Raw genomic sequence first — 24,585 nt, forward strand, 5'->3', positions numbered from 1 at the left:
ATAATAATGAACCTTTGTGTATTTATGTCACAGCCGGCTGTCAGAGACCCTCCATGGAGAACATGCACAGTGTGACCGGTGATAAGGAGTATTATGACATAAATGAGGAGGTCACAGTTTGGTGTAACACCGGATATTTCCCGTCATCTCAGACAACAAGGTGTGTGAAGTGGGGTGGTGACAGACATGACTGGTCTCCAGCGGTTACCTGCACAGGTGAGCACACACAGATTTACATGTATAGTTATTACATCTCCACACAAGACAGAAACCTGGAATCTTTAAATGATCTATATTATATATCATATTATATATTGATAAGTCATTTGTTTCTTGTATAAACTGTTCAGAGTAAAGAGCTGCATAAACTGAGAACTGTGCATAATAATAATAACAATAACAATAATAATAATATACCTTTGTGTGTTTATGTCACAGCCGGCTGTCAGAGACCCTCCATAGGGAACATGCTCAGTGTGACCGGTGATAAGGAGTATTATACCATAAATGAGGAGGTCACAGTGCAGTGTAACACCGGATATTACCCGAAATCTCAGACAATGAGGTGTGTGACTAATAGCCGTGGTGACAGGCAGTGGTCTCCAGCAGTTACCTGCACAGGTGAGAACACACAGACTTACCTGTATAGTTATTACATCTCCACAAAATACAGAAACCTGGAATCTCTGAATGATCTACAGTATATTATATATTGATAAGTCATTTGTCATTGAAGCATATATTTATATAGACATATACTAATATTCTCATCAGATTGCTGAGGGAGAGTCTGTGCTATGACTTGACTTAGACATAATAATAATAATAATAATAATAATAATAATAATAATAATAATAATAATAATAATAATAATAATGGTCCTTTGTGTGTTTATGTCACAGCCGGCTGTCAGAGACCCTCCATAGGGAACATGCTCAGTGTGACCAGAGATAAGGAGTATTATACCGCAGATGAGTGGGTCACAGTTTGGTGTAACACCGGATATTACCCGACATCTCAGAGAACGAGATGTGTGACTAATAATTATGGTGACAGAAGGTGGTCTCCAGCGGTTACCTGCACAGGTGAGAACACACAGATGTATAATGATCACTTCTCCACCCAACACAGAGACCTTAGGGCAGCATCTGGGGTCCATCGGAGGTAATGGGTTGAAATACATTATAATACAGTTTTAGTAGATTCAGTTGCTGTGATCAGGCAGGAGCAGTATGTGGGCAAGGCTGCATAATAGTGCAGGGATCAGTGTAGAGATGGGGCTGCATAGTGATGCAGGGAGCAGTGCAGAGATGTGGCTGCATAGTGATACGGGGAGCAGTGCAGAGATGTGGCTGCATAGTGATGCAGGGAGCAGTGCAGAGATGTGGCTGCATAGTGATGCGGGGAGCAGTGCAGAGATGTGGCTGCATAGTGATGCGGGGAGCAGTGCAGAAATGTGGCTGCATAGTGATGTGGGGAGCAGTGCGGAGATGTGGCTGCATAGTGATGTGGGGAGCAGTGCGGAGATGTGGCTGCATAGTGAGGCAGGGAGCAGTGCAGAGATGTGGCTACATAGTGATGCGGGGAGCAGTGCAGAGATGTGGCTGCATAGTGAGGCAGGGAGCAGTGCAGAGATATGTCTGCATAGTGATGCAGGGAGCAGTGCAGAGATGTGGCTGCATAGTGATGCAGGGAGAAGTGCAGAGATGTGGCTGCATAGTGATGTAGGAAGCAGTGCAGAGATGTGACTGCATAGTGATGCAGGGAGCAGTGCAGAGATGTGGCTGCATAGTGATGCAGGGAGCAGTGCAGAGATGTGGCTGCATAGTGATGCAGGGAGCAGTGCAGAGATGTGGCTGCATAGTGATGTAGGGAGCAGTGCAGAGATGTGGCTGCATAGTGATGCAGGGAGCAGTGCAGAGATGTGGCTGCATAGTGATGCAGGGAGCAGTGCAGAGATGTGGCTGCATAGTGATACAGGGAGCAGTGCAGAGATGTGGCTGCATAGTGATGTAGGAAGCAGTGCAGAGATGTGGCTGCATAGCGATGCATGGAGCAGTGCAGAGATGTGGCTGCATAGTGATGCATGGGGCAGTGCAGAGATGTGGCTGCATAGTGAGGCATGAGCAGTGCAGAGATGTGGCTGCATAGTGAGGCAGGGAGCAGTGCAGAGATGTGGCTGCATAGTGATGCAGGGAGCAGTGCAGAGATGTGGCTGTATAGTGATGCAGGGAGCAATGCAGAGATGTGGCTGCATAGTGATGTAGAAAGCAGTGCAGAGATGTGGCTGCATAGTGATGCATGGAGCATTGCAGAGATGTGGCTGCATAGTGATGCATGGAGCAGTGCAGAGATGTGGCTGCATAGTGATGCAGGGAGCAGTGCAGAGATGTGGCTGCATAGTGATGCAGGGAGCAGTGCAGAGATGTGGCTGCAAAGTGATGCAGGGAGCACTGCAGATGTGTGGCTGCATAGTGATGCAGGAAGCAGTGCAAAGATGTGGCTGCATATTGATGCAGGGTGCAGTGCAGAGATGTGGCTGCATAGTGATGCATTGAGCAGTGCAGAGATGTGGCTGCATAGTGAGGCAGGGAGCAGCGCAGAGATGTGGCTGCATAGTGAGGCACGGAGCAGCGCAGAGATGTGGCTGCATAGTGATGCGGGGAGCAGTGCAGAGATGTGGCTGCATAGTGATGCGGGTAACAGTGCAGAGATGTGGCTGCATAGTGATGCGGGTAGCATGGCAGAGATGTGGCTGCATAGTGATGTGGGGAGCAGTGCAGAGATGTGGCTGCATAGTGATGCGGGGAGCAGTGCAGAGATGTGGCTGCATAGTGATGCGGGGAGCAGTGCAGAGATGTGGCTGCATAGTAAAGCAAGGAGCAGTGCAGAGATGTGGCTGCATAGTGATGCATGGAGCAGTGCAGAGATGTGGCTGCATAGTGAGGCAGGGAGCAGTGCAGAGATGTGGCTGCATAGTAAGGCAGGGAGCAGTGCAGAGATGCGGCTGCATAGTGATGCAGGGAGCAGTGCAGAGATGTGGCTGCATAGTGATGCGGGGAGCAGTGCAGAGATGTGGCTGCATAGTGATGCGGGGAGCAGTGCAGAGATGTGGCTGCATAGTGATGCGGGACTAGTGCAGAAATGTGGCTGCATAGTGATGTGGGGAGCAGTGCAGAGATGTGGCTGCATAGTGAGGCAGGGAGCAGTGCAGAGATGTGGCTACATAGTGATGCGGGGAGCAGTGCAGAGATGTGACTGCATGGTGATGCAGGGAGCAATGCAGAGATGTGGCTGCATAGTGATGCAAGGAGCAGTGCAGAGATGTGGCTGCATAGTGAGGCAGGGAGCAGTGCAGAGATGTGGCTGCATAGTGATGCAGGGAGCAGTGCAGAGATGTGGCTGCATAGTGATGCGGGGAGCAGTGCAGAGATGTGGCTGCATAGTGATGCGGGAGCAGTGCAGAAATGTGGCTGCATAGTGATGTGGGGAGCAGTGCAGAGATGTGGCTGCATAGTGAGGCAGGGAGCAGTGCAGAGATGCGGCTGCATAGTGAGGCAGGGAGCAGTGCAGAGATGTGTCTGCATAGTGATGCAGGGAGCAGTGCAGAGATGTGGCTGCATAGTGATGCAAGGAGAAGTGCAGAGATGTGGCTGCATAGTGATGTAGGAAGCAGTGCAGAGAGGTGGCTGCATAGTGATGCAGGGAGCAGTGCAGAGATGTGGCTGCATAGTGATGTAGGAAGAAGTGCAGAGAGGTGGCTGCATAATGATGCAGGGAGCAGTGCAGAGCTGTGGCTGCATAGTGATGCAGGGAGCAGTGCAGAGCTGTGGCTGCATAGTGATGCAGGGAGCAGTGCAGAGATGTGGCTGCATAGTGATGCAGGGAGCAGTGCAGAGCTGTGGCTGCATAGTGATGCAGGGAGCAGTGCAGAGATGTGGCTGCATAGTGATGCAGGGAGCAGTGCAGAGATGTGGCTGCATAGTGATGCAGGGAGCAGTGCAGAGATGTGGCTGCATAGTAATGTAGGAAGCAGTGCAGAGATGTGGCTGCACAGCGATGCATGGAGCAGTGCAGAGATGTGGCTGCATAGTGATGCATGGGGCAGTGCAGAGATGTGGCTGCATAGTGAGGCAGGAGCAGTGCAGAGAGGTGGCTGCATAGTGATGCAGGGAGCAGTGCAGAGGCGTGGCTGCATAGTGATGCAGGGAGCAGTGCAGAGATGTGGCTGTATAGTGATGCAGGGAGCAATGCAGAGATGTGGCTGCATAGTGATGTAGGAAGCAGTGCAGAGATGTGGCTGCATAGTGAGGCATGGAGCAGTGCAGAGATGTGGCTGCATAGTGATGCATGGAGCAGTGCAGAGAGGTGGCTGCATAGTGATGCAGGGAGCAGTGCAGAGATGTGGCTGCATAGTGATGCAGGGAGCAGTGCAGAGATGTGGCTGCATAGTGATGCAGGGAGCACTGCAGAGATGTGGCTGCATAGTGATGTGTGGAGCAGTGCAGAGATGTGACTGCATAGTGATGTGGGGAGCAGTGCAGAGATGTGGCTGCATAGTTATGCAGGGAGCAGTGCAGAGATGTGGCTGCATAGTGAGGCAGGGAGCAGTTCAGAGATGTGGCTGCATAGTGAGGCAGGGAGCAGTGCAGAGATGTGGCTGCATAGTGAGGCAGGGAGCAGTGCAGAGATTTGGCTGCATAGTGAGGCAGGGAGAAATGTAGAGATGTGGCTGCATAGTGATGCAGGGAGCAGTGCAGAGATGTGACTGCATGGTGATGCAGGGAGCATTGCAGAGATGTGGCTGCATAGTGTTGCAGGGAGCAATGCAGAGATGTGGCTGCATAGTGATGCAAGGAGCAGTGCAGAGATGTGGCTGCATAGTGAGGCAGGGAGCAGTGCAGAGATGTGGCTGCATAGTGATGCGGGGAGCAGTGCAGAGATGTGGCTGCATAGTGATGCGGGGAGCAGTGCAGAGATGTGGCTGCATAGTGATGCGGGACCAGTGCAGAAATGTGGCTGCATAGTGATGTGGGGAGCAGTGCAGAGATGTGGCTGCATAGTGAGGCAGGGAGCAGTGCAGAGATGTGGCTACATAGTGATGCGGGGAGCAGTGCAGAGATGTGACTGCATGGTGATGCAGGGAGCAATGCAGAGATGTGGCTGCATAGTGATGCAGGGAGCAGTGCAGAGATGTGACTGCATGGTGATGCAGGGAGCAGTGCAGAGATGTGGCTGCATAGTGATGCAGAGAGCAATGCAGAGATGTGGCTGCATAGTAGTGCAGAGATCAGTGCAGAGACGTGACTGCATGGTGATGCAGGGAGCAGTGCAGAGATGTGGCTGCATAGTGATGCAGGGAGAAATGCAGAGATGTGGCTGCATAGTGATGCAGGGAGCAGTGCAGAGATGTGACTGCATGGTGATGCAGGGAGCAGTGCAGAGATGTGGCTGCATAGTGATGCAGGGAGCAATGCAGAGATGTGGCTGCATAGTGATGCAAGGAGCAGTGCAGAGATGTGGCTGCATAGTGAGGCAGGGAGCAGTGCAGAGATGTGGCTGCATAGTGATGCAGGGAGCAGTGCAGAGATGTGGCTGCATAGTGATGCGGGGAGCAGTGCAGAGATGTGGCTGCATAGTGATGCGGGAGCAGTGCAGAAATGTGGCTGCATAGTGATGTGGGGAGCAGTGCAGAGATGTGGCTGCATAGTGAGGCAGGGAGCAGTGCAGAGATGTGGCTACATAGTGATGCGGGGAGCAGTGCAGAGATGCGGCTGCATAGTGAGGCAGGGAGCAGTGCAGAGATGTGTCTGCATAGTGATGCAGGGAGCAGTGCAGAGATGTGGCTGCATAGTGATGCAAGGAGAAGTGCAGAGATGTGGCTGCATAGTGATGTAGAAAGCAGTGCAGAGAGGTGGCTGCATAGTGATGCAGGGAGCAGTGCAGAGATGTGGCTGCATAGTGATGTAGGAAGAAGTGCAGAGAGGTGGCTGCATAATGATGCAGGGAGCAGTGCAGAGCTGTGGCTGCATAGTGATGCAGGGAGCAGTGCAGAGCTGTGGCTGCATAGTGATGCAGGGAGCAGTGCAGAGATGTGGCTGCATAGTGATGCAGGGAGCAGTGCAGAGATGTGGCTGCATAGTGATGCAGGGAGCAGTGCAGAGATGTGGCTGCATAGTAATGTAGGAAGCAGTGCAGAGATGTGGCTGCATAGCGATGCATGGAGCAGTGCAGAGATGTGGCTGCATAGTGATGCATGGGGCAGTGCAGAGATGTGGCTGCATAGTGAGGCAGGAGCAGTGCAGAGATGTGGCTGCATAGTAAGGCAGGGAGCAGTGCAGAGGCGTGGCTGCATAGTGATGCAGGGAGCAGTGCAGAGATGTGGCTGTATAGTGATGCAGGGAGCAATGCAGAGATGTGGCTGCATAGTGATGTAGGAAGCAGTGCAGAGATGTGGCTGCATAGTGATGCATGGAGCAGTGCAGAGAGGTGGCTGCATAGTGATGCAGGGAGCAGTGCAGAGATGTGGCTGCATAGTGATGCAGGGAGCAGTGCAGAGATGTGGCTGCATAGTGATGCAGGGAGCACTGCAGATATGTGGCTGCATAGTGATGTAGGAAGCAGTGCAGAGATGTGGCTGCATAGTGATGCAAGGAGCAGTGCAGAGATGTGGCTGCATAGTGAGGCAGGGAGCAGTGCAGAGATGTGGCTGCATAGTGATGTGTGGAGCAGTGCAGAGATGTGACTGCATAGTGATGTGGGGAGCAGTGCAGAGATGTGGCTGCATAGTTATGCAGGGAGCAGTGCAGAGATGTGGCTACATAGTGATGCAGGGAGAAGTGCAGAGATGTGGCTGCATAGTGAGGTAGGGAGCAGTGCAGAGATGTGGCTGCATAGTGAGGCAGGAAGCAGTGCGGAAATGTGGCTGCATGGTGATGCAGGGAGCAGTGCAGAGATGTGGCTGCATAGTGGTGCAGGGAGCAGTGCAGAGATGTGGCTGCATAGTGATGCAGGGAGCAGTGCAGAGATGTGGCTGCATAGTGGTGCATGGAGCAGTGCAGAGATGTGGCTGCATAGTGAGGCAGGGAGCAGTGCAGAGATATGGCTGCATAGTGAGGCAGGGAGCAGTTCAGAGATGTGGCTGCATAGTGAGGCAGGGAGCAGTGCAGAGATGTGGCTGCATAGTGAGGCAGGGAGCAGTGCAGAGATTTGGCTGCATAGTGAGGCAGGGAGCAGTGCAGAGATGTGGCTGCATAGTGATGCGGGGAGCAGTGCAGAGATGTGGCTGCATAGTGGTGCAGGGAGCAGTGCAGAGATGTGGCTGCATAGTGATGCAGGGAGCAGTGCAGAGATGTGGCTGCATAGTGATGCAGGGAGCAGTGCAGAGATGTGGCTGCATAGTGAGGCAGGGAGCAGTGCAGAGATATGGCTGCATAGTGAGGCAGGGAGCAGTGCAGAGATGTGGCTGCATAGTGATGCAGGGAGCAGTGCAGAGATGTGGCTGCATAGTGAGGCAGGGAGCAGTGCAGAGATGTGGCTGCATAGTAAGGCAGGGAGCAGTGCAGAGATGTGGCTGCATAGTGATGCGGGGAGAAATGCAGAGATGTGGCTGCATAGTGATGCAGGGAGCAGTGCAGATATATGGCTGCATAGTGATGCAGGGAGCAGCGTAGAGATGTGGCTGCATAGTGAGGCGCGGAGCAGTGCAGAGATGTGGCTGCATAGTGATGCAAGGAGCAGTGCAGAGATGTGGCTGCATAGTGAGGCAGGGAGCAGTGCAGAGATGTGGCTGCATAGTGATGTGTGGAGCAGTGCAGAGATGTGACTGCATAGTGATGTGGGGAGCAGTGCAGAGATGTGGCTGCATAGTGATGCAGGGAGCAGTGCAGAGATGTGGCTGCATAGTGATGCAGGGAGAAGTGCAGAGATGTGGCTGCATAGTGAGGTAGGGAGCAGTGCAGAGATGTGGCTGCATAGTGAGGCAGGAAGCAGTGCGGAAATGTGGCTGCATGGTGATGCAGGGAGCAGTGCAGAGATGTGGCTGCATAGTGGTGCAGGGAGCAGTGCAGAGATGTGGCTGCATAGTGATGCAGGGAGCAGTGCAGAGATGTGGCTGCATAGTGGTGCATGGAGCAGTGCAGAGATGTGGCTGCATAGTGAGGCAGGGAGCAGTGCAGAGATATGGCTGCATAGTGGGGCAGGGAGCAGTGCAGAGATGTGGCTGCATAGTGAGGCAGGGAGCAGTGCAGAGATGTGGCTGCATAGTGAGGCAGGGAGCAGTGCAGAGATTTGGCTGCATAGTGAGGCAGGGAGCAGTGCAGAGATGTGGCTGCATAGTGATGCGGGGAGCAGTGCAGAGATGTGGCTGCATAGTGGTGCAGGGAGCAGTGCAGAGATGTGGCTGCATAGTGATGCAGGGAGCAGTGCAGAGATGTGACTGCATAGTGATGCAGGGAGCAGTGCAGAGATGTGGCTGCATAGTGAGGCAGGGAGCAGTGCAGAGATATGGCTGCATAGTGAGGCAGGGAGCAGTGCAGAGATGTGGCTGCATAGTGATGCAGGGAGCAGTGCAGAGATGTGGCTGCATAGTGAGGCAGGGAGCAGTGCAGAGATGTGGCTGCATAGTAAGGCAGGGAGCAGTGCAGAGATATGGCTGCATAGTGATGCGGGGAGAAATGCAGAGATGTGGCTGCATAGTGATGCAGGGAGCAGTGCAGATATGTGGCTGCATAGTGATGCAGGGAGCAGCGTAGAGATGTGGCTGCATAGTGAGGCGCGGAGCAGTGCAGAGATGTGGCTGCATAGTGATGTGGGGAGCAGTGCAGAGATGTGGCTGCATAGTGATGTGGGGAGCAGTGCAGAGATGTGGCTGCATAGTGATGTGGGGAGCAGTGCAGAGATGTGGCTGCATAGTGAGGGAGGGAGCAGTGCAGAGATGTGGCTGCATAGTGAGGCAGGGAGCAGTGCAGAGATGTGGCTGCATAGTGAGGCAGGGAGCAGTGCAGAGATGTGGCTGCATAGTGAGGCAGGGAGCAGTGCAGAGATGTGGCTGCAGCTGGGAGAGGAATATTAGGAGGGTCTCTGCTGACATCTCAGCTAACATGGAGGCAAGTAACTGATCATTATCAGATGTGAGAGATTTACCACATTCCACTAGTATATGTAACAACGATCTCCAAACCGAGAATTCCAGTAGATTAATATTGTCATTAGATCCTGACGGAGAGTGACTGACAGGAATTGTTCAATGTAAACAGCAAGAGAAATATCAGGACCTGTATAACTGCATCATAATAATAATAGTAATAATAATGAACCTTTGTGTATTTATGTCACAGCCGGCTGTCAGGGACCCTCCATAGGGAACATGCTCAGTGTGACCGGCAGGGCTGCTCATTCAGATTCCGGATATCCGGGTAACCCGGATATCCGACCTTTCTTCAGCTATCCGACCGGATTCGGATTCCAGATACCTGGGCCCAAATCCGGATAGCTATCTGCGGATAGTTGGCTGGCAATCCGGATATCCGCGGATATCCGCCATATATCCGACTATTGAGATACTGTAACTAAGTAGATGACGTTCAGGACGTCATTGAGCCAATCAGAGGGCTCCCAGCAAAAGCCCTAGCAACCAATCACAGAGGGGAACCCTGGCCAGCCCCACCTGACCTCATTGAGCCAATCAGAGGGCTCCCAGCCTAAGCCCTGGCACCCAATCACAGAAAGGAACCCTGGCCAGACCCCCCTGTATAATAAGGAGGGCTGCCATGATGAGAAATCTCGTCCTTGCTTGTGAATGCTCACTGAGAGACATGCTCCAGTGCTGCTGGCCTAGCAAGTGCTGTACACAGTGATAAACCTAAAGCTGTTCAGTGATTAACCCCTTCACTATCACTACACTATTGTTATATTGTTAATTAGCTTGATTTCATTTAGTGACAGTCAGAGTGTGTGCTGCAGGGCTGCTGCAGCTGCTATGTGTCTGTGTGTGGGCTGAGCCTGTGCACAGACCAGGCCAGCTGCTGCCTGCTGGACAGCTATTAGCCTTAGCTAGCTACAGTATACCTTAGGTTAGGGATTAGGGAATAGGATTTCTGTGTTATTGTGTAGTTAGTACTGTAGTACTGCAGTCAGTGCTAGTGGTTGTTAGAGTAGTAGTACTACTGTGTTAGCTTACTACAGAACTGCTGTGCTGCTGAGCAGTGCCAGTGTGACAGTTAGTGTCCTCTCCTCTGCTGTCTGACTGTCACCTGGCACGTGGCATTTGGCATGTGACCCTTGGCACGTGTAACGTGGCATGTGGCTCTTGGCACTTTGCACATGGCACTTTGCACATGGCACTTTGCACTTGTCACGTGACACTTTGCACGTGGCACTTTGCACATGGCACTTTGCACTTGGCATGTGGCACTTTGCACTTGGCAGGTGGCACGTGACACTTGGCAGGTGGCACTTTGCATGTGGCACTTTGCGCGTGGCAGCTGGAACTTTGCACTTTGCACGTGGCACTTTGCACTTGGCACATGGCACATGGCACTTGGAATGTGGCACTTGGCACGTGGCACTTTGCATGTGGCACTTTGCACGTGGCAGGTGGCACTTGCACTGGCACTTTGCACGTGGCACTTGGCATGTGCCACGTGCAAAGTGCAAAGTGCCACGTGCCAAGTGCAAAGTGCCAAGTGCCACGTGCAAAGTGCCACTGCCAAGTGCCACGTCCAGCATGCTCCTGGCAGACGTTACACCTGCTGCTGCTGCTGCATTGCCCTGCTCCTGCTGCCTTTGCTGCTCCCACCGCCAGGGTGCCACAGGCCACTGCTGCTGTGTTGATACCACCTATATTTAACCCAAAACACAATTGCTGCATAATTTTTTGGAGGTGTCTGGGCTGAAAACTGCCATGTCCCAGTTGTGCGGTTGGACTTTGGACACAATGTGGGCTGCACGACCGCTGTCTGGAATCTAGGCCCGATGTTAATTGACAGCCATTTTTTTTTGGGGGGGGGGGATTTTAAGTCCCCACATCATCAGTTAGTGTTTCCCTTTAAAAATAATGATGCTACATGCCTCATTTACCCTAAAAAATGTTTTTAATGCAATTTAAAGGCCACTTCCAGTTTTTCTATCCAGATATCCGAATTTGCCCGGATACCCCGGATAATGAGGTCGGATATCCGATTCGGATCAGAATAGTTTGAACTCGGATATCCGACCCGGATCCGATATCTGGGTATCCGGATCCAGATCCAATCCAATCCAGATTTTGAAAAGGGGTATCCGAGCACTACTAGTGACCGGTGATAAGGAGTATTATGACATAAATGAGGAGGTCACAGTTTGGTGTAACACCGGATATTTCCCGACATCTCAGACAACAAGGTGTGTGAAGTGGGGTGGTGACAGACATGACTGGTCTCCAGCGGTTACCTGCACAGGTGAGCACACACAGATTTACATGTATAGTTATTACATCTCCACACAAGACAGAAACCTGGAATCTTTAAATGATCTATATTATATATCATATTATATATTGATAAGTCATTTGTTTCTTGTATAAACTGTTCAGAGTAAAGAGCTGCATAAACTGAGAACTGTGCATAATAATAATAACAATAACAATAATAATAATATACCTTTGTGTGTTTATGTCACAGCCGGCTGTCAGAGACCCTCCATAGGGAACATGCTCAGTGTGACCGGTAATAAGGAGTATTATACCATAAATGAGGAGGTCACAGTGCAGTGTAACACCGGATATTACCCGAAATCTCAGACAATGAGGTGTGTGACTAATAGCCGTGGTGACAGGCAGTGGTCTCCAGCAGTTACCTGCACAGGTGAGAACACACAGACTTACCTGTATAGTTATTACATCTCCACAAAATACAGAAACCTGGAATCTCTGAATGATCTACAGTATATTATATATTGATAAGTCATTTGTCATTGAAGCATATATTTATATAGACATATACTAATATTCTCATCAGATTGCTGAGGGAGAGTCTGTGCTATGACTTGACTTAGACATAATAATAATAATAATAATAATAATAATAATAATAATAATAATAATAATAATGGTCCTTTGTGTGTTTATGTCACAGCCGGCTGTCAGAGACCCTCCATAGGGAACATGCTCAGTGTGACCAGAGATAAGGAGTATTATACCGCAGATGAGTGGGTCACAGTTTGGTGTAACACCGGATATTACCCGACATCTCAGAGAACGAGATGTGTGACTAATAATTATGGTGACAGAAGGTGGTCTCCAGCGGTTACCTGCACAGGTGAGAACACACAGATGTATAATGATCACTTCTCCACCCAACACAGAGACCTTAGGGCAGCATCTGGGGTCCATCGGAGGTAATGGGTTGAAATACATTATAATACAGTTTTAGTAGATTCAGTTGCTGTGATCAGGCAGGAGCAGTATGTGGGCGAGGCTGCATAGTAGTGCAGGGATCAGTGCAGAGATGTGGCTGCATAGTGATGCAGGGAGCAGTGCAGAGATGTGACTGCATGGTGATGCAGGGAGCAATGCAGAGATGTGGCTGCATAGTGATGCAGGGAGCAGTGCAGAGATGTGACTGCATGGTGATGCAGGGAGCAGTGCAGAGATGTGGCTGCATAGTGATGCAGGGAGCAATGCAGAGATGTGGCTGCATAGTAGTGCAGGGATCAGTGCAGAGACGTGACTGCATGGTGATGCAGGGAGCAGTGCAGAGATGTGGCTGCATAGTGATGCAGGGAGAAATGTAGAGATGTGGCTGCATAGTGATGCAGGGAGCAGTGCAGAGATGTGACTGCATGGTGATGCAGGGAGCATTGCAGAGATGTGGCTGCATAGTGTTGCAGGGAGCAATGCAAAGATGTGGCTGCATAGTGATGCAAGGAGCAGTGCAGAGATGTGGCTGCATAGTGAGGCAGGGAGCAGTGCAGAGATGTGGCTGCATAGTGATGCGGGGAGCAGTGCAGAGATGTGGCTGCATAGTGATGCGGGGAGCAGTGCAGAGATGTGGCTGCATAGTGATGCGGGACCAGTGCAGAAATGTGGCTGCATAGTGATGTGGGGAGCAGTGCAGAGATGTGGCTGCATAGTGAGGCAGGGAGCAGTGCAGAGATGTGGCTACATAGTGATGCGGGGAGCAGTGCAGAGATGTGACTGCATGGTGATGCAGGGAGCAATGCAGAGATGTGGCTGCATAGTGATGCAGGGAGCAGTGCAGAGATGTGACTGCATGGTGATGCAGGGAGCAGTGCAGAGATGTGGCTGCATAGTGATGCAGAGAGCAATGCAGAGATGTGGCTGCATAGTAGTGCAGAGATCAGTGCAGAGACGTGACTGCATGGTGATGCAGGGAGCAGTGCAGAGATGTGGCTGCATAGTGATGCAGGGAGAAATGCAGAGATGTGGCTGCATAGTGATGCAGGGAGCAATGCAGAGATGTGGCTGCATAGTAGTGCAGAGATCAGTGCAGAGACGTGACTGCATGGTGATGCAGGGAGCAGTGCAGAGATGTGGCTGCATAGTGATGCAGGGAGAAATGCAGAGATGTGGCTGCATAGTGATGCAGGGAGCAGTGCAGAGATGTGACTGCATGGTGATGCAGGGAGCAGTGCAGAGATGTGGCTGCATAGTGATGCAGGGAGCAATGCAGAGATGTGGCTGCATAGTGATGCAAGGAGCAGTGCAGAGATGTGGCTGCATAGTGAGGCAGGGAGCAGTGCAGAGATGTGGCTGCATAGTGATGCAGGGAGCAGTGCAGAGATGTGGCTGCATAGTGATGCGGGGAGCAGTGCAGAGATGTGGCTGCATAGTGATGCGGGAGCAGTGCAGAAATGTGGCTGCATAGTGATGTGGGGAGCAGTGCAGAGATGTGGCTGCATAGTGAGGCAGGGAGCAGTGCAGAGATGTGGCTACATAGTGATGCGGGGAGCAGTGCAGAGATGCGGCTGCATAGTGAGGCAGGGAGCAGTGCAGAGATGTGTCTGCATAGTGATGCAGGGAGCAGTGCAGAGATGTGGCTGCATAGTGATGCAAGGAGAAGTGCAGAGATGTGGCTGCATAGTGATGTAGGAAGCAGTGCAGAGAGGTGGCTGCATAGTGATGCAGGGAGCAGTGCAGAGATGTGGCTGCATAGTGATGTAGGAAGAAGTGCAGAGAGGTGGCTGCATAATGATGCAGGGAGCAGTGCAGAGCTGTGGCTGCATAGTGATGCAGGGAGCAGTGCAGAGCTGTGGCTGCATAGTGATGCAGGGAGCAGTGCAGAGATGTGGCTGCATAGTGATGCAGGGAGCAGTGCAGAGATGTGGCTGCATAGTGATGCAGGGAGCAGTGCAGAGATGTGGCTGCATAGTGATGCATGGGGCAGTGCAGAGATGTGGCTGCATAGTGAGGCAGGAGCAGTGCAGAGATGTGGCTGCATAGTGAGGCAGGGAGCAGTGCAGAGGCGTGGCTGCATAGTGATGCAGGGAGCAGTGCAGAGATGTGGCTGTATAGTGATGCAGGGAGCAATGCAGAGATGTGGCTGCATAGTGATGTAGGAAGCAGTGCAGAGATGTGGCTGCATAGTGAGGCATGGAGCAGTGCAGAGATGTGGCTGCATAGTGATGCATGGAGCAGTGCAGAGAGGTGGCTGCATAGTGATGCAGGGAGCAGTGCAGAGATGTGGCTGCATAGTGATGCAGGGAGCAGTGCAGAGATGTGGCTGCATAGTGATGCAGGGAGCACTGCAGATATGTGGCTGCATAGTGATGTAGGAAGCAGTGCAGAGATGTGGCTGCATAGTGATGCAAGGAGCAGTGCAGAGATGTGGCTGCATAGTGAGGCAGGGAGCAGTGCAGAGATGTGGCTGCATAGTGATGTGTGGAGCAGTGCAGAGATGTGACTGCATAGTGATGTGGGGAGCAGTGCAGAGATGTGGCTGCATAGTTATGCAGGGAGCAGTGCAGAGATGTGGCTGCATAGTGATGCAGGGAGAAGTGCAGAGATGTGGCTGCATAGTGAGGTAGGGAGCAGTGCAGAGATGTGGCTGCATAGTGAGGCAGGAAGCAGTGCGGAAATGTGGCTGCATGGTGATGCAGGGAGCAGTGCAGAGATGTGGCTGCATAGTGGTGCAGGGAGCAGTGCAGAGATGTGGCTGCATAGTGATGCAGGGAGCAGTGCAGAGATGTGGCTGCATAGTGGTGCATGGAGCAGTGCAGAGATGTGGCTGCATAGTGAGGCAGGGAGCAGTGCAGAGATATGGCTGCATAGTGAGGCAGGGAGCAGTTCAGAGATGTGGCTGCATAGTGAGGCAGGGAGCAGTGCAGAGATGTGGCTGCATAGTGAGGCAGGGAGCAGTGCAGAGATTTGGCTGCATAGTGAGGCAGGGAGCAGTGCAGAGATGTGGCTGCATAGTGATGCGGGGAGCAGTGCAGAGATGTGGCTGCATAGTGGTGCAGGGAGCAGTGCAGAGATGTGGCTGCATAGTGATGCAGGGAGCAGTGCAGAGATGTGGCTGCATAGTGATGCAGGGAGCAGTGCAGAGATGTGGCTGCATAGTGAGGCAGGGAGCAGTGCAGAGATATGGCTGCATAGTGAGGCAGGGAGCAGTGCAGAGATGTGGCTGCATAGTGATGCAGGGAGCAGTGCAGAGATGTGGCTGCATAGTAAGGGAGGGAGCAGTGCAGAGATGTGGCTGCATAGTGATGCGGGGAGAAATGCAGAGATGTGGCTGCATAGTGATGCAGGGAGCAGTGCAGATATATGGCTGCATAGTGATGCAGGGAGCAGCGTAGAGATGTGGCTGCATAGTGAGGCAGGGAGCAGTGCAGAGATATGGCTGCATAGTGAGGCAGGGAGCAGTGCAGAGATGTGGCTGCATAGTGAGGCAGGGAGCAGTGCAGAGATGTGGCTGCATAGTGATGCGGGGAGAAATGCAGAGATGTGGCTGCATAGTGATGCAGGGAGCAGTGCAGATATATGGCTGCATAGTGATGCAGGGAGCAGCGTAGAGATGTGGCTGCATAGTGAGGCGCGGAGCAGTGCAGAGATGTGGCTGCATAGTGATGCAAGGAGCAGTGCAGAGATGTGGCTGCATAGTGAGGCAGGGAGCAGTGCAGAGATGTGGCTGCATAGTGATGTGTGGAGCAGTGCAGAGATGTGACTGCATAGTGATGTGGGGAGCAGTGCAGAGATGTGGCTGCATAGTGATGCAGGGAGCAGTGCAGAGATGTGGCTGCATAGTGATGCAGGGAGAAGTGCAGAGATGTGGCTGCATAGTGAGGTAGGGAGCAGTGCAGAGATGTGGCTGCATAGTGAGGCAGGAAGCAGTGCGGAAATGTGGCTGCATAGTGAGGCAGGGAGCAGTGCAGAGATGTGGCTACATAGTGATGCGGGGAGCAGTGCAGAGATGTGACTGCATGGTGATGCAGGGAGCAATGCAGAGATGTGGCTGCATAGTGATGCAGGGAGCAGTGCAGAGATGTGACTGCATGGTGATGCAGGGAGCAGTGCAGAGATGTGGCTGCATAGTGATGCAGAGAGCAATGCAGAGATGTGGCTGCATAGTAGTGCAGAGATCAGTGCAGAGACGTGACTGCATGGTGATGCAGGGAGCAGTGCAGAGATGTGGCTGCATAGTGATGCAGGGAGAAATGCAGAGATGTGGCTGCATAGTGATGCAGGGAGCAATGCAGAGATGTGGCTGCATAGTAGTGCAGAGATCAGTGCAGAGACGTGACTGCATGGTGATGCAGGGAGCAGTGCAGAGATGTGGCTGCATAGTGATGCAGGGAGAAATGCAGAGATGTGGCTGCATAGTGATGCAGGGAGCAGTGCAGAGATGTGACTGCATGGTGATGCAGGGAGCAGTGCAGAGATGTGGCTGCATAGTGATGCAGGGAGCAATGCAGAGATGTGGCTGCATAGTGATGCAAGGAGCAGTGCAGAGATGTGGCTGCATAGTGAGGCAGGGAGCAGTGCAGAGATGTGGCTGCATAGTGATGCAGGGAGCAGTGCAGAGATGTGGCTGCATAGTGATGCGGGGAGCAGTGCAGAGATGTGGCTGCATAGTGATGCGGGAGCAGTGCAGAAATGTGGCTGCATAGTGATGTGGGGAGCAGTGCAGAGATGTGGCTGCATAGTGAGGCAGGGAGCAGTGCAGAGATGTGGCTACATAGTGATGCGGGGAGCAGTGCAGAGATGCGGCTGCATAGTGAGGCAGGGAGCAGTGCAGAGATGTGTCTGCATAGTGATGCAGGGAGCAGTGCAGAGATGTGGCTGCATAGTGATGCAAGGAGAAGTGCAGAGATGTGGCTGCATAGTGATGTAGGAAGCAGTGCAGAGAGGTGGCTGCATAGTGATGCAGGGAGCAGTGCAGAGATGTGGCTGCATAGTGATGTAGGAAGAAGTGCAGAGAGGTGGCTGCATAATGATGCAGGGAGCAGTGCAGAGCTGTGGCTGCATAGTGATGCAGGGAGCAGTGCAGAGCTGTGGCTGCATAGTGATGCAGGGAGCAGTGCAGAGATGTGGCTGCATAGTGATGCAGGGAGCAGTGCAGAGATGTGGCTGCATAGTGATGCAGGGAGCAGTGCAGAGATGTGGCTGCATAGTGATGCATGGGGCAGTGCAGAGATGTGGCTGCATAGTGAGGCAGGAGCAGTGCAGAGATGTGGCTGCATAGTGAGGCAGGGAGCAGTGCAGAGGCGTGGCTGCATAGTGATGCAGGGAGCAGTGCAGAGATGTGGCTGTATAGTGATGCAGGGAGCAATGCAGAGATGTGGCTGCATAGTGATGTAGGAAGCAGTGCAGAGATGTGGCTGCATAGTGAGGCATGGAGCAGTGCAGAGATGTGGCTGCATAGTGATGCATGGAGCAGTGCAGAGAGGTGGCTGCATAGTGATGCAGGGAGCAGTGCAGAGATGTGGCTGCATAGTGATGCAGGGAGCAGTGCAGAGATGTGGCTGCATAGTGATGCAGGGAGCACTGCAGATATGTGGCTGCATAGTGATGTAGGAAGCAGTGCAGAGATGTGGCTGCATAGTGATGCAAGGAGCAGTGCAGAGATGTGGCTGCATAGTGAGGCAGGGAGCAGTGCAGAGATGTGGCTGCATAGTGATGTGTGGAGCAGTGCAGAGATGTGACTGCATAGTGATGTGGGGAGCAGTGCAGAGATGTGGCTGCATAGTTATGCAGGGAGCAGTGCAGAGATGTGGCTGCATAGTGATGCAGGGAGAAGTGCAGAGATGTGGCTGCATAGTGAGGTAGGGAGCAGTGCAGAGATGTGGCTGCATAGTGAGGCAGGAAGCAGTGCGGAAATGTGGCTGCATGGTGATGCAGGGAGCAGTGCAGAGATGTGGCTGCATAGTGGTGCAGGGAGCAGTGCAGAGATGTGGCTGCATAGTGATGCAGGGAGCAGTGCAGAGATGTGGCTGCATAGTGGTGCATGGAGCAGTGCAGAGATGTGGCTGCATAGTGAGGCAGGGAGCAGTGCAGAGATATGGCTGCATAGTGAGGCAGGGAGCAGTTCAGAGATGTGGCTGCATAGTGAGGCAGGGAGCAGTGCAGAGATGTGGCTGCATAGTGAGGCAGGGAGCAGTGCAGAGATTTGGCTGCATAGTGAGGCAGGGAGCAGTGCAGAGATGTGGCTGCATAGTGATGCGGGGAGCAGTGCAGAGATGTGGCTGCATAGTGGTGCAGGGAGCAGTGCAGAGATGTGGCTGCATAGTGATGCAGGGAGCAGTGCAGAGATGTGGCTGCATAGTGATGCAGGGAGCAGTGCAGAGATGTGGCTGCATAGTGAGGCAGGGAGCAGTGCAGAGATATGGCTGCATAGTGAGGCAGGGAGCAGTGCAGAGATGTGGCTGCATAGTGATGCAGGGAGCAGTGCAGAGATGTGGCTGCATAGTAAGGCAGGGAGCAGTGCAGAGATGTGGCTGCATAGTGATGCGGGGAGAAATGCAGAGATGTGGCTGCATAGTGATGCAGGGAGCAGTGCAGATATATGGCTGCATAGTGATGCAGGGAGCAGCGTAGAGATGTGGCTGCATAGTGAGGCAGGGAGCAGTGCAGAGATATGGCTGCATAGTGAGGCAGGGAGCAGTGCAGAGATGTGGCTGCATAGTGAGGCAGGGAGCAGTGCAGAGATGTGGCTGCATAGTGATGCGGGGAGAAATGCAGAGATGTGGCTGCATAGTGATGCAGGGAGCAGTGCAGATATATGGCTGCATAGTGATGCAGGGAGCAGCGTAGAGATGTGGCTGCATAGTGAGGCGCGGAGCAGTGCAGAGATGTGGCTGCATAGTGATGCAAGGAGCAGTGCAGAGATGTGGCTGCATAGTGAGGCAGGGAGCAGTGCAGAGATGTGGCTGCATAGTGATGTGTGGAGCAGTGCAGAGATGTGACTGCATAGTGATGTGGGGAGCAGTGCAGAGATGTGGCTGCATAGTGATGCAGGGAGCAGTGCAGAGATGTGGCTGCATAGTGATGCAGGGAGAAGTGCAGAGATGTGGCTGCATAGTGAGGTAGGGAGCAGTGCAGAGATGTGGCTGCATAGTGAGGCAGGAAGCAGTGCGGAAATGTGGCTGCATGGTGATGCAGGGAGCAGTGCAGAGATGTGGCTGCATAGTGGTGCAGGGAGCAGTGCAGAGATGTGGCTGCATAGTGATGCAGGGAGCAGTGCAGAGATGTGGCTGCATAGTGGTGCATGGAGCAGTGCAGAGATGTGGCTGCATAGTGAGGCAGGGAGCAGTGCAGAGATATGGCTGCATAGTGGGGCAGGGAGCAGTGCAGAGATGTGGCTGCATAGTGAGGCAGGGAGCAGTGCAGAGATGTGGCTGCATAGTGAGGCAGGGAGCAGTGCAGAGATTTGGCTGCATAGTGAGGCAGGGAGCAGTGCAGAGATGTGGCTGCATAGTGATGCGGGGAGCAGTGCAGAGATGTGGCTGCATAGTGGTGCAGGGAGCAGTGCAGAGATGTGGCTGCATAGTGATGCAGGGAGCAGTGCAGAGATGTGACTGCATAGTGATGCAGGGAGCAGTGCAGAGATGTGGCTGCATAGTGAGGCAGGGAGCAGTGCAGAGATATGGCTGCATAGTGAGGCAGGGAGCAGTGCAGAGATGTGGCTGCATAGTGATGCAGGGAGCAGTGCAGAGATGTGGCTGCATAGTGAGGAAGGGAGCAGTGCAGAGATGTGGCTGCATAGTAAGGCAGGGAGCAGTGCAGAGATATGGCTGCATAGTGATGCGGGGAGAAATGCAGAGATGTGGCTGCATAGTGATGCAGGGAGCAGTGCAGATATGTGGCTGCATAGTGATGCAGGGAGCAGCGTAGAGATGTGGCTGCATAGTGAGGCGCGGAGCAGTGCAGAGATGTGGCTGCATAGTGATGTGGGGAGCAGTGCAGAGATGTGGCTGCATAGTGATGTGGGGAGCAGTGCAGAGATGTGGCTGCATAGTGATGTGGGGAGCAGTGCAGAGATGTGGCTGCATAGTGAGGGAGGGAGCAGTGCAGAGATGTGGCTGCATAGTGAGGCAGGGAGCAGTGCAGAGATGTGGCTGCATAGTGAGGCAGGGAGCAGTGCAGAGATGTGGCTGCATAGTGAGGCAGGGAGCAGTGCAGAGATGTGGCTGCAGCTGGGAGAGGAATATTAGGAGGGTCTCTGCTGACATCTCAGCTAACATGGAGGCAATGTGACAAGTAACTGATCATTATCAGATGTGAGAGATTTACCACATTCCACTAGTATATGTAACAACGATCTCCAAACCGAGAATTCCAGTAGATTAATATTGTCATTAGATCCTGACGGAGAGTGACTGACAGGAATTGTTCAATGTAAACAGCAAGAGAAATATCAGGACCTGTATAACTGCATCATAATAATAATAGTAATAATAATGAACCTTTGTGTATTTATGTCACAGCCGGCTGTCAGGGACCCTCCATAGGGAACATGCTCAGTGTGACCGGCAGGGCTGCTCATTCAGATTCCGGATATCCGGGTAACCCGGATATCCGACCTTTCTTCAGCTATCCGACCAGATTCGGATTCCAGATACCTGGGCCCAAATCCGGATAGCTATCTGCGGATAGTTGGCTGGCAATCCGGATATCCGCGGATATCCGCCATATATCCGACTATTGAGATACTGTAACTAAGTAGATGACGTTCAGGACGTCATTGAGCCAATCAGAGGGCTCCCAGCAAAAGCCCTAGCAACCAATCACAGAGGGGAACCCTGGCCAGCCCCACCTGACCTCATTGAGCCAATCAGAGGGCTCCCAGCCTAAGCCCTGGCACCCAATCACAGAAAGGAACCCTGGCCAGACCCCCCTGTATAATAAGGAGGGCTGCCATGATGAGAAATCTCGTCCTTGCTTGTGAATGCTCACTGAGAGACATGCTCCAGTGCTGCTGGCCTAGCAAGTGCTGTACACAGTGATAAACCTAAAGCTGTTCAGTGATTAACCCCTTCACTATCACTACACTATTGTTATATTGTTAATTAGCTTGATTTCATTTAGTGACAGTCAGAGTGTGTGCTGCAGGGCTGCTGCAGCTGCTATGTGTCTGTGTGTGGGCTGAGCCTGTGCACAGACCACCAGGCTAGCTGCTGCCTGCTGGGCAGCTATTAGCCTTAGCTAGCTACAGTATACCTTAGGTTAGGGATTAGGGAATAGGATTTCTGTGTTATTGTGTAGTTAGTACTGTAGTACTGCAGTCAGTGCTAGTGGTTGTTAGAGTAGTAGTACTACTGTGTTAGCTTACTACAGAACTGCTGTGCTGCTGAGCAGTGCCAGTGTGACAGTTAGTGTCCTCTCCTCTGCTGTCTGACTGTCACCTGGCACGTGGCATTTGGCATGTGACCCTTGGCACGTGTAACGTGGCATGTGGCTCTTGGCACTTTGCACTTTGCACATGGCACTTTGCACATGGCACTTTGCACTTGTCACGTGACACTTTGCACGTGGCACTTTGCACATGGCACTTTGCACTTGGCATGTGGCACTTTGCACTTGGCAGGTGGCACGTGACACTTGGCAGGTGGCACTTTGCATGTGGCACTTTGCGCGTGGCAGCTGGAACTTTGCACTTTGCACGTGGCACTTTGCACTTGGCACATGGCACATGGCACTTGGAATGTGGCACTTGGCACGTGGCACTTTGCATGTGGCACTTTGCACGTGGCAGGTGGCACTTGCACTGGCACTTTGCACGTGGCACTTGGCATGTGCCACGTGCAAAGTGCAAAGTGCCACGTGCCAAGTGCAAAGTGCCAAGTGCCACGTGCAAAGTGCCACTGCCAAGTGCCACGTCCAGCATGCTCCTGGCAGACGTTACACCTGCTGCTGCTGCTGCATTGCCCTGCTCCTGCTGCCTTTGCTGCTCCCACCGCCAGGGTGCCACAGGCCACTGCTGCTGTGTTGATACCACCTATATTTAACCCAAAACACAATTGCTGCATAATTTTTTGGAGGTGTCTGGGCTGAAAACTGCCATGTCCCAGTTGTGCGGTTGGACTTTGGACACAATGTGGGCTGCACGACCGCTGTCTGGAATCTAGGCCCGATGTTAATTGACAGCCATTTTTTTTTGGGGGGGGGGGGGGATTTTAAGTCCCCACATCATCAGTTAGTGTTTCCCTTTAAAAATAATGATGCTACATGCCTCATTTACCCTAAAAAATGTTTTTAATGCAATTTAAAGGCCACTTCCAGTTTTTCTATCCAGATATCCGAATTTGCCCGGATACCCCGGATAATGAGGTCGGATATCCGATTCGGATCAGAATAGTTTGAACTCGGATATCCGACCCGGATCCGATATCTGGGTATCCGGATCCAGATCCAATCCAATCCAGATTTTGAAAAGGGGTATCCGAGCACTACTAGTGACCGGTGATAAGGAGTATTATGACATAAATGAGGAGGTCACAGTTTGGTGTAACACCGGATATTTCCCGACATCTCAGACAACAAGGTGTGTGAAGTGGGGTGGTGACAGACATGACTGGTCTCCAGCGGTTACCTGCATAGGTGAGCACACACAGATTTACCTGTATAGTTATTACATCTCCACACAAGACAGAAACCTGGAATCTTTAAATGATCTATATTATATATCATATTATATATTGATAAGTCATTTGTTTCTTGTATAAACTGTTCAGTGTAAAGAGCTGCATAAACTGAGAACTGTGCATAATAATAATAACAATAATAATAATAACAATAACAATAATAATAATAATAATAATAATAATAATAATAATAATAATAATATACCTGTGTGTGTTTATGTCACAGCCGGCTGTCAGAGACCCTCCATGGAGAACATGCTCAGTGTGACCGGTGATAAGGAGTATTATACCATAAATGAGGAGGTCACAGTGCAGTGTAACACCGGATATTACCCGTCATCTCAGACAACAAGGTGTGTGAAGTGGGGTGGTGACAGACATGACTGGTCTCCAGCGGTTACCTGCACAGGTGAGCACACACAGATTTACATGTATAGTTATTACATCTCCACACAAGACAGAAACCTGGAATCTTTAAATGATCTATATTATATATCATATTATATATTGATAAGTCATTTGTTTCTTGTATAAACTGTTCAGAGTGAAGAGCTGCATAAACTGAGAACTGTGCATAATAATAATAACAATAATAATAATAATAATATACCTGTGTGTGTTTATGTCACAGCCGGCTGTCAGAGACCCTCCATAGGGAACATGCTCAGTGTGACCGGTAATAAGGAGTATTATACCATAAATGAGGAGGTCACAGTGCAGTGTAACACCGGATATTACCCGAAATCTCAGACAATGAGGTGTGTGACTAATAGCCGTGGTGACAGGCAGTGGTCTCCAGCAGTTACCTGCACAGGTGAGAACACACAGACTTACCTGTATAGTTATTACATCTCCACAAAATACAGAAACCTGGAATCTCTGAATGATCTACAGTATATTATATATTGATAAGTCATTTGTCATTGAAGCATATATTTATATAGACATATACTAATATTCTCATCAGATTGCTGAGGGAGAGTCTGTGCTATGACTTGACTTAGACATAATAATAATAATAATAATAATAATAATAATAATGGTCCTTTGTGTATTTATGTCACAGCCGGCTGTCAGAGACCCTCCATAGGGAACATGCACAGTGTGACCAGAGATAAGGAGTATTATACCGCAGATGAGTGGGTCACAGTTTGGTGTAACACCGGCAGGGCCGGGCCGAGGCAGAGGCTGGAGAGGCTCCAGCCTCAGGGCGCAGTGTAGGAGGGGGCACACAATTCATTCAGCTGTCATTCCCAATTGTGTTTGAAGCAGAAAGAAATAAGAAAAGGGGATACATGACAGTGATTGCAAGCCAGATAACTAGAGATTAAGGTGTTGGGGAGGTTGAGGGCCCTGGGGCACCTCTTAGTCTAATAGCAATCAGTGTGTGACAGCTGGGGTGGGAGTGATGGAGGGGCGCACTTTGCTGTCTCAGCCTTGGGTGCTGAAGGACCTTGTCCCGTCTCTGAACACCGGATATTACCCGACATCTCAGAGAACGAGATGTG

At 51.6% G+C, this 24,585-nt stretch overlaps 1 protein-coding gene across 1 annotated transcript in view; it reads left to right on the top strand.

Moving 5' to 3' along the window:
* The window catches only part of LOC137544499 (complement factor H-like), a 200,555-nt gene that overhangs the window by 83,722 nt on the left and 92,248 nt on the right, over window positions 1-24,585 (top strand). Inside the window, exons 4-9 of the mRNA XM_068265587.1 lie at window positions 34-216; window positions 439-621; window positions 904-1,086; window positions 11,662-11,844; window positions 12,115-12,297; window positions 23,709-23,891. Of these exons, the coding sequence (XP_068121688.1) occupies window positions 34-216; window positions 439-621; window positions 904-1,086; window positions 11,662-11,844; window positions 12,115-12,297; window positions 23,709-23,891 (1,098 nt within the window). The remainder of the gene's footprint in view (window positions 1-33; window positions 217-438; window positions 622-903; window positions 1,087-11,661; window positions 11,845-12,114; window positions 12,298-23,708; window positions 23,892-24,585) is intronic.

Source organism: Hyperolius riggenbachi, chromosome 1 (assembly GCF_040937935.1).
Source record: "Hyperolius riggenbachi isolate aHypRig1 chromosome 1, aHypRig1.pri, whole genome shotgun sequence".
Lineage (NCBI taxonomy): Eukaryota > Metazoa > Chordata > Amphibia > Anura > Hyperoliidae > Hyperolius > Hyperolius riggenbachi.